The 10,491-nt window shown below is 42.5% G+C and overlaps 1 protein-coding gene across 1 annotated transcript in view; it reads right to left on the reverse strand.

The window, feature by feature from the left end:
* Positions 1-7,540, reverse strand: part of Dhx15 (DEAH-box helicase 15) — a 40,954-nt gene extending 33,414 nt beyond the window's left edge. Inside the window, exons 1-2 of the mRNA XM_031342269.1 lie at positions 7,280-7,540; positions 1,219-1,654 (exon numbers count right to left, since the gene is read on the reverse strand). Of these exons, the coding sequence (XP_031198129.1) occupies positions 1,219-1,654; positions 7,280-7,350 (507 nt within the window). The 5' untranslated portion in view covers positions 7,351-7,540. The remainder of the gene's footprint in view (positions 1-1,218; positions 1,655-7,279) is intronic.
* Positions 7,541-10,491: the final 2,951 nt, after the last annotated feature.

Below are 10,491 nucleotides of genomic sequence, written 5' to 3' on the forward strand. Positions count from 1 at the left end.
TCAGAAATCCACCTGCCTCTGCCTCCCAAGTGCTGGGATTAAAGGCATGCGCCACCACTGCCCGGCCCAAAATGAAACTCTTAACTAACGGCTTTCCAAGTGCCTATTAAACCCACAAGTACTACTTTCAACCATCAGATTAACAGAATTCAAGTTCAGGGATATAACCAGTTTATAGATGCTTCAATAGTAAGTTGCTATGCTCCATGAGGAAAGAAGGGCTATCTGGCTACATAGAGTACAACTGCAATAAATCTAGCCATTTCAAAATCTACAAACGTACTTGTCCCTGAAGTCACTGAACAAAGCCTGAGGTTGGTACACCAGCTCAGGGAGTTAAAGGCACTGGCCATTATAAGGTTAACAACGTCGGTTCAATTCTCAATACCCATAAGATGAACAGTAACTTTCCTAAGTTATCCTAATTGCCACAAATATGCTATGGCATAGGTGCATCCATACACAAACATACACACAAAAACAGATGCAACAATATACAAAACATACAACAGGCTGCATGTCTATCAACAAGATCAAGTAATGACTTGTTCATGTGTAAAAACTGGGCACCTAATTAGACACCTTTAACAGTGTTTAGGACTATACTATATGCTGGAGGCAGATGGATGCAGGTCACAACCACACTTTGTATCATGTAGCATTTCTAATCATTTTCTTCTTGTAAAATAGGATTTCATTATATAGATAAAACTGACCTTGAATTCAGAGACTTGCCTACCTGATTCCTAAATGCTGGAATTAAAAGGTATACATTATCATGACTGGCAATTTCAACTTTTTTTTTACACTAGTCACGTAATTCAAAATATTTTAACAAATACTTGGAATAGAAACAATTATTCCAATTGTTCAGATCTCTGTACACAAGCACTAGAAAACAAACTTTGTATTTCTAAGTCTGTATTGTCCCAGGGGTAGAATGTGTTGGAAATTATTCCTGCCATACTTACAAGATGAGAACACATCAGTTATTTTCCTATGTGGACTCAGAAAAAAGCTAAACACTCTATTGGAATCATACCCTTAAAGTCAGTAAAAAGTGCTTATCAAAGTACTATTCTTCAAGGTACTCTACAAGACAAGACAATTGGAAATGAGTTGACAGACAATGGAAAAGGACTACCAAGACCCAATCAGCACCTTTAGTTAAGTTTAAACATGCACATAACATATTTACCATGGTATTTAACAACTCACCTGTGTTGTTTTACCAGACCCAGTCTCACCAACCAGTACAAATGACTGATGTCTAACAAGAATATCTGTAAATCTATCCTTGTATTCCCAAACAGGGAGCTGAAGTCGTTTCTTTAGAATATCATAGTATCGAGGAGTATGGGGCAGGTTGGTAAATGGATTAATGCACTGTGGAAGTGATGTGTGTCCTGCGTGTCCAGTGTGTGTTGAATGGGCAGAATGTGTAGAATGTGTTGAATGAGCCGAGTGGGTTGAATGAGCTGAATGAGAAGCTTTTAAAGGTGGCAATCCAGCACTGATAAGCATAGCATTGGTGGAAGCTCTCAACTCCTTTTCCTTTTCTTTCTCCCTCTCCCGTTCTCTGTCTCCTCTATCACGTTCTCGGTCACGATCTTTAGATCGGTCCTCTCTATCCCGATCTCGCTCCCGGTCTTTCCTAGAAATAAAAAAATTTAGAAATCAGAGTGATCTTAAAAACATTATCAATTAGTTATTAAAAACTATGACCAGATTCTTCACATAGCAGCATAAACATCCTTTACTACAAAGTCTCTAGTTCTATTCTTCTAAAACCTTAAGCATGACAACACTAAGAACTGAACCACAGGCCATCAAAATGGTTCAGCTCCCAAGTCTGACAGTCTTACACAGGACACGAAATGCAATGTAATTAAAAATCAAAAAAAAAACAAAAAGAACACCTGAAGCTGAGTATAGTGGCATACACCTTTAAGAACCCTGCACTTGGGAGACAGAAGCAAGGGAATCTCTGTGAGTTCCTTGTAAATCTACATATGTGGATTAATCAAAATGAAATGTAGTAAAATTAAAAACAACATTCACAAAATACAGAATTGTTTTAAAAACTAAGTAATTCACTTTTCTGAACTTATTTTAAGCAGTCACTTCTGGTATCTACTACAGATATTTCTAATGGAGAAATTTTAAAATACTTTATAATAAAAGACAAACAATATGGCTTTGAGTTGCAACTGAAGGTGGTCTGAGTAGTTAGTGATGGAAGAAACCTGTTTACTCACTCATTCTAAATTCACTTCAGACCAGCTCATATACCGTAAGTTGCCATAAGGTTTTGGTACCCAGACTAAAATAATGAGGCAATATGGAGATTTGACAAAAACAAACCCCTAAACCTGTCATTGCTCTTTGCATACAACAGAGTCCATTTCCTGTGACATAAGTGTATCAGAACAGCAGAGCAAGGAAGAGCAGAGCACTCTCCATAATCTGATGGGGAAGCAACAGTAAAGGCCTTAAACAGAACACAGCTAAAATGCTAACTAAACACTGCACTGTGTGAGAACTGTTAACTTTATCCAATCTTATTGTTAAAATATGAGATTCTAGTCCATATAATCTTACAGTGAGGAAAAGACTCACTAGCCTGTGGCTTCTCTTCTTCCATCCTAATGTTTACCCACTACAGAATTATAAAGCCAGGTGCTGGTGGCACAGGCCTTTCATTCCAGCTCTAGGGAGGCAGAGTCGGGTGAATCTTTGTGAGTTTGAGGCCAGCCTGGTCAACAGAGAGTGTTCCAGGACAGCCAGGGCAACACAGAGAAAGACCAAAACTAACCTCCTCCCCTCCCCCACCACAAAAACAAAAACAAAACCACACCACACCCAAATCCCACAAAACACACACACACACACACACACACACACACTAAAACCTCACAAGCTAACCAAAATCCAAAATAATTAAAAGTACATAGGTAAGTGGTGGAATGGGGACTCACACACACACACACACACACACACACACAGAGTGAGAGTGTGTGAGAAAGAATGACAGAGACAACAGGGACTATGATTGGGATGTGTTATATGAGAAAAATCTATTTTCAATAAAAAAGGTTTAAACTCTTTTCATCTAATAAAAAGAAAAAATAGGGGAAAATACAAAATGAAGTCTCACAATTTCACAAGCTAAGCCTGTCTCTGAAACAGATCACAACCATCGCCTTTGTTTCTAATTTTGTTTCTCATCTAGGCACTCCTTAACTGGGTTCTATATCACCTCAAAATAAGGATAAAGGAAGGATACAAACTCAAATAGCTCAAGGACTAGACATCCTGCAGGCATAGTGGTCCAGTGAAAGCTAGAGAACCTGAGTTCAAATCTGCAGCCCCAGGTGATGCCTGTAATCCCAGTATTGGTGAGAGGGGAGGGAGACAGATAAACCTTGAGTTTGATGGAACAGTCAGCTTCAAATTCAGTGAGACCCCATCTCAAACAAATGGACTCAAATACACAGAAAATTTTAAAAAGAGTTCATGTCTGTAGTTAAAACCGTTATTAGGAAAGCCAAAAAGAAATTTAATAAACATCACCCATACTACCAAGACAATTAAGACATAACCTTTCCAAAGCAACAAAACTTAGGCAAAGGGTGATCCATACAAGGCATAGCAGTCCATGCAATGTTATGTGATAAATTAACACATATACTAACACACATACCTTTTTCCAAGACACATTTCACCTACAGCTCCATTATTATAGCAAAGAAAGAAATACAAAGCAAAACACAAGGATTTGCTAATCACTAAAATGAAAGATAATTAAAAAAAGAGGGACATGGCAACCAGAGTTGCAAAACTACAGCAAAGGATAAAACTCTTTTTATCTACTCTGCAAAGTGGAAAAAATATCAATGATCAAGAAAACATTTAAGGCCGGGGCGGTGGTGGAGCACACCTTTGATCCCAGCGCTTGGGAGGCAGAGGCAGGTGGATTTCTGAGTTCGAGGCCGGCCTGATCTACAGAGTGAGTTCCAGGACAGCCAAGGCTACACAGAGAAACCCTGTCTCGAAAAAAAAAAACAAAAACAAAAACAAAAAACAAAGCAAAAAAAAACCATTTAGGAATATGCAGAAAACTGATGCAATGCCTAGGAATGCTGCTGCAGTTCACACTGGCTACTCTGAATGATGATACAAAAGGGTCTGTTAAATGGGGACTCATAGCCTCTCCACTTTGTAGACATGTCCATATACACATTTTCTTGTTTAAATGGGAACCTTTTTTTTAAAGATTTATTTATTATTACATGTAAGTACACTGTAGCTGTCTTCAGACACACCAGAAGAGGGCATCTGATCTCATTACAGATGGTTGTGAGCCCCATGTGGTTGCTGGGATTTGAACTCAGGACCTTCAAAGAGCAGTCAGTGCTCTTAACCGCTGAGCCATCTCTCCAGCCCCTTAAATGGGAACTTTAACTATAAAAGTTTTGTTCTTAAAAATTTTCTAATTGAAACGATTTTAATTTTAAAGAAAATAAAAACAATCCCAGTGTAGTGGCTATACGCCTTTAGTCCCAGCACTCAGGAGGCAGAGGCAGGCTGATCTGCTTATGCTTGAGGCCAGCCTGGTCTATGTAGTGTGTTTCTAATAGCCAGGGCTATGTAGAGAGATGCTGTCTCTTTTTAGGAAGGGAGGAAGGGAGGGAGGGAGGGAGGGAAGAGGGAGGGAAGAAGGAAAGTGCTCTAAATAGCACTTTAATCAACACTGACAATTATCAAGAACAGTGTTTCCTTGCTCACATGCAAACTGTGGCTTTTCAAATTGAACTAAAAGCATTTAATAAGCTAATATATATAATGTTGCCTGGAACACCTGAAATGCACCAACAATCATTGGTTACTACTGATGTTTCAGTGTAAATTGTACCTGGAATAATAACAGACACTAATATTCTGCTAATAAGGATGGAAACTAGTCATCTACTCAGATATTTTATACAAACACTACTTTTTTCTGACAGTCTCACTTTCAGAACTTCTAAGCATGTGCAATATTAACATACATACATAAGGATACTCATACTTTCATCTACAGAAAAGAGGAGGAAAGCACTTAACATCAATGAGCAGGTCAAGAGATATATACCTTACAACTAGACTACTACACAGCCAATGGGACCCAAATTCCAAGAGCTCACTGATACTACATTTTGTATTTAGGAATAAGTATGGTCTCCAAAGATGGAAATAATGATTTGGAGTAACCTACTGCTTTTTTCTTTATACTTTTATGAGTGAAAATTTCTTGCCCCTTGCATCTTATCATCTTATTTTTTAATCTTGGCTACTACAGGATTGTAGTGAAACACACTTCTACCTACAAAGAATCATAATTACAAATTCTTATCAGGAATACTAAGAACCATTAGAATAAAAATGTCTTTCTCAGATTTTCCTGGAGCTGGTGAGATGGCTCAGACTGTAAAGCTGAGTTGACCCCTGGGGCCAGCATGGTCAAGAGGTAACTGACTTCATGTTTTCTTCTGCTGGCCACACACAAGCAGTGGTCATATACTCACACACACAAAAGTGTGCTGGAATGGAGACACGCTGGGTCTGGTGCCAGCTGGGATGACAAAATGAACAAGCCTATGCTGTTAAATACACTAAACAAGAGCAAAGAGGGAGGGAGGGAAGCAAAGAATCCCTGGCAGTCAAAAGTGCCTTCAAACCAAGTGAGGAAGGAAAGACGGTCCACCTTACCAATATCATATGCTTTGCAAGAGAAACCACCATAGTCAGGGTAACGTGGAGCCCCTAACCGCAATAAAAGCATTGAGTAGTGAACATACACACAAAAAACACTGCACGGGACTCTCAGTGTCATTCCAATGTGACCTCTAAGGAGGGAAATTAGCTGCATCTTAGACAAAAGTGACATTCACTTTAACTTCGCAGAAGTTCCCCACTTTATCAATCTAATATAAACGGCATTATGACAGGTGGTAATGCCTAACTACAGTACTAAGTTTCCAGTTGAGAAAAGAATTCTAGATGCCACTATAAACTATGGGAAAGCTCACTGTAACTTTGCTCTCCCTTGGAGAATATTCATGAGCTGTGTGTTTCTGCCTAAGAACTGACCGAGCTCAAATACTAATATTTGGAATTTTTGCTTGAGGAAACAGCTGTCTTGGGAATGTTTTATTATTATAAAGCTTAGTATTACAAGCTTTAAAAAAATCTACACAACCAAAACATAACAAACCTGCTTTCCATATCCAATATTTCAATCTAAGGAGAGTATCAGAACACATCCCTATCCTGACCTATACACACTGGTAGTTAGAAATCAATCCCAAAGGGCTTTCCTTTAACAAAAACTCAAGAGACCACATATCTGACTTGACAGCGAGTCGGTGTCACGAGACGTAAGAAAATGATAAAATCATACAACAGTTTTGGACATTCGGACTTCTGTGGATATATTTTTTTAATTAACCAAACATCTCTGTACTGCCAAAGCATAAACATACAATTAATTAAAATGGGAAGGTAGGAATAGAAACAAGAGAACATTTTAAGTATGAACTGTGAAAGAAAAGACTGGAAAATGATAATAACAACTGCTTACATGCTAAATGCCTCGTCTTTGCGAAAGTCTGAGAAAAGGAACCAAACTGCCAGACCAAGAACCGGTGTAAGCATTTCTCAATCTGCACGTGGGTGTTGTTTGTTCAAACACGCTTAAGATCACTTTTTGAAAAGTGTTGTCCAGAGTGGGGAGGAGATAGAAATAACTTACAGAGTGGAGGGGGGGGCATTTAAGTATTTTCACAGGCCTACTCCGGTGATGCTCAGCAAGGCCGGTTATTTAAGCAAAGCAGGAAATAAAGGAGATGGCGGGAGGGCAGGCAGAGGGCGGAAGTTGGCAACGGCCTCTTCTGAAGTGCCTCAATGGAAGGAGGCCCTGCGTCTCCCGCCAAACAGTGCGCCCCGAGGTCGGCTCGCCTCTATCCCCAAATAGGCAGCTCCAGCCGCCGCCCGGGACCGTGCCCTTGGCCACCGGGTTCCGGCTGCGGGCCTCACGCGAGCACCGCGGCCTCGCGGCCCGCTCCTCACGCCCGCCGCCCCGCGGCCTCGTGGCCACCGCAGGCCTCTCACCCTGGCCGCACACACTCGGCCCGCACCCGGGCCGGCCGATGGCAGACAAAGACTCGGCTGCCGGGCCTGCTCCCCGCCACAAGCCAACAAAGCCCGAGCCGCGACTGCGCGCCCCGGCCTGTCTTACCCATCGGTCCCCGCACGCTTCTTGCCGGAGGGGTAATCCTCCCCCAGGTCCAACCGATGCCTCTTGGACATCCTCGCACTCCCAGAGCCGACGCTTAGGAAGGAAGGAAGAAGAGAGACTCCAGCAGCCGGATCCACAGAGAAGAGGCCCGCTGCTCAACTCGCGGGGACCCCCACCCCTCCCGCCACCACAACCCGCTCCGTGCGGCCCGAACCAGGAGCTAAAATGGCGGCCGCGACGAGGGCAGGGCCTGCGCGCGCGCCCCCGCGGCGGGCGTGCAGGCGTGGTGCGCGCGCACGCCGTCCGGAGGCGGGAACTCCCGTCCCGCCCGCTGTGCGATTGGCTGAACGGCTCTGCGCCCCGCGGGCTCCTCCCTTCTCCGCTTAGCTGTGTGCGGGTCTAAGCCGCTGCGAAGGACCGAGACGCGCCTCAAGCTGTCATTTGCCGCCTGGAGTTCGTTCGGAAAGTTGAAAAAGTCTAGTCCTATTTAGGAAATCTATCCAGCTGTGTATATACTTCTGCCTTTAGGGTCTGAAGCTCAGGAAGGTTAAGAAAACAAGATCACACAGCTGGTAAGTAGCAGAGCAGGACACATTATTTTATAACTCCAGAACAAGAATTTGCAGTTGTTGCGCCAGATGCCCTGTAGCGGTGAGAAAAATGTTAACTTATTACCACCGTGACTCGTTTTGTCCACCTACCCCAGAACAGATAGCATCTATTTATTCAAGCTGTAGGTGTTTTGGATAGAGTTCAGAAAATTGGAGGTAGTGGTACTGGGCACCTTATTTTGCTTCCAATCCTCTGCCCTAGTCTTTCTCCGTTTGTGTGTATTTGAGTGCTTATTAGGCACGCGGAGATGTTAGTCCTATCTCTGTCCTCGTTTGGTTTGGTTTGGTTTGGCTTGGCTTGGCTTGGCTTTGCTTTGCTTTGCTTTGCTTTGCTTTGCTTTGTTTTGCTTTGTTTTGCTTTGCTTTGCTTTGCTTTGGTTTATGGAGACAGGATTTCTCTGTGTAGCTCTGGCTGTCCTATCCTCTTCTGTAGAAGAGGCTAGCCTGGAATTCAGAGAGTAGGCGCTGTCTCTGCCTTCCAGTGATGGAATTAAAGGCATGCTCCAGCACGCCTAGTCGCTGTGCTCCTTAGTAGAGTGAATCCTGAAAGATATTTTATATCACTTAGACTGAAGGAAATCAACAAATAGCTCATCCATTAAGACTCCACTGTAGTGGCAAGTTGCTGAGGCAAGGTGACACTTAAGAGGTTGTGTATCTTTCTCCCTTCAGCCTATGTGCTTGCTCAATTACATTCATTTCCAGAAGTGTGGGAGAAAGGGGTCTAAGGATCAGCTCAAACACAGGGTATCACTTCATGACAAGACTCTCCTTGGCGGCCCCTTGGCTCTAGTCCCTCGAGAATTCTCAGGACAGTCTCTAAGATTAAATACAACAGAAACATGGCAGATGACAGCTTCTATTTTTGTAACAAATCCATCAATACAAATGAGTATCTTTTGTTACTTTTACAATATCCAATACAACTTCCTAAATGTACATTTGTACGTTGACAATCTATTAGGCCAGGTGTGCTAGTGCCATTAGGCAGGTGTGCTAGTGCTTTAGTCCCAGCACTCCTGAGGGCAGATCCAAGCAGATTTCAATGAGTTCAAAGTCAGTTTGTTTTACATAGTGAGTTCCAGGACAACCAGAGCTACACAGTGAGTCAGTCTCTCTCCCCCACCTCTCTCTGTCTCTCTCTTCTTATCTCTCTGTCTCTCTCTGTCTCTCTCTTTCTCTCTCTTTCTCTCTCTCTCTCTCTCTCTCTCTCTCTCTCTCTCTCTCTCTCTCTCTCTCTCTCTCTCTCACACACACACACACACACACACACACACACCCTGGCCACTGAAAAGTCCCATGAGCATCTTCTAGGCAACTACATTGCTGAAGAGCCCCGCCCCTGTCAGTTGTACTCCTCTTTATACTTCCTGAACAGGAGGGGCCTCTTGAGGTTCTTGTGCAGACTCTTGAGCCTTGTAAACCCCATGATCATCCTCTTCCCTCCAAAATGCATATTAATGGGTCAGTCCTGTGAGGAGCTCATGTGAGTTACCATCATAGCTTCTTGGATATAGGATAATGATGATGTGATGGTTTGTATATGCTTGGCCCAAGGAGTGGATTAGAAGTTGTGGCCCTGTTGGGGTAGGGGTGTCCTTGTGAGTGTGGGCTTTAAGACCCTCATCCTAGTTGTCTGGAAGCCAGTATACTGCTAGCAGCCTTTAGATGAAGATGCAGAACTCTCAGCTCCTCCTGCACCATGCCTGTCTGGATGCTGCCATGTTCCCGCCTTTATGATAAGGGACTGAACCTCTGAACCTGTAAGCCAGCCCCAATTAAATGCTGTCCTTATAAGAGTTGCCTTGGTCATGGTATCTGTTCACAGCAGTAAAACCCTAACTAAGACACATGTTCATGTCCAACCTAGAGGAGATAACTACTACTCTATACTGTTGTTAATTGCATTAGTCAGGATCCTATATATGGGAATGAAAATATATGTATGTATATATGTATCTATGTATGTGTATATATATGATGTATATATACACACACACATATGTCAATTTATTAAAGTGAATTATAGATCGTGCTCTGGCTAATCACTGTCTTCCAACAGAAAGATCAAGAATCTGCTACTTGTCTCATCTCAGCTGGTCTTTGAGGGGATCTTCAAAAAATAGGTTCTAATACCACAGAAGGAATGCCCCAGCAGCAGGACAGATGAACTTGTCAGTGAGTGTGAGGACAAGCAGGAAAAGAGGAAAAGCTTCATTCTTCTTTTTATAGGGGCTGCCTCCAAGCAGGTGGAAGAACACCTTTAAGTCTAGCACTCAGGAAACAGAAACAGGTGGGTGGATGTCAGTTCCAGGCCCTCCTGGTCTACTTAGTGAGTTCCAGGATGGCCAGAACTACATCATGAGACCTGTCTCAGAAAAAGAAAGAAAAAGAAAATTCTCACAGGTGTGCCCAGCTGCTTGGGTTTGAATTGATTTCAGATATAGTCAAGTTGACAGCAAGACTATCCATCAACCCATCTTTAATTTATTCATTCAATGGATATTTTTAAGTCTATGTCAGGCATTGAGTTAAGTGCTAGAGAAACTGGAAAAACAACAACAATAACAAAACAGGACAGCCATGTTTTCTGCCTTCATG

Source organism: Mastomys coucha, unplaced genomic scaffold (genome assembly GCF_008632895.1).
Source record: "Mastomys coucha isolate ucsf_1 unplaced genomic scaffold, UCSF_Mcou_1 pScaffold22, whole genome shotgun sequence".
NCBI lineage: Eukaryota > Metazoa > Chordata > Mammalia > Rodentia > Muridae > Mastomys > Mastomys coucha.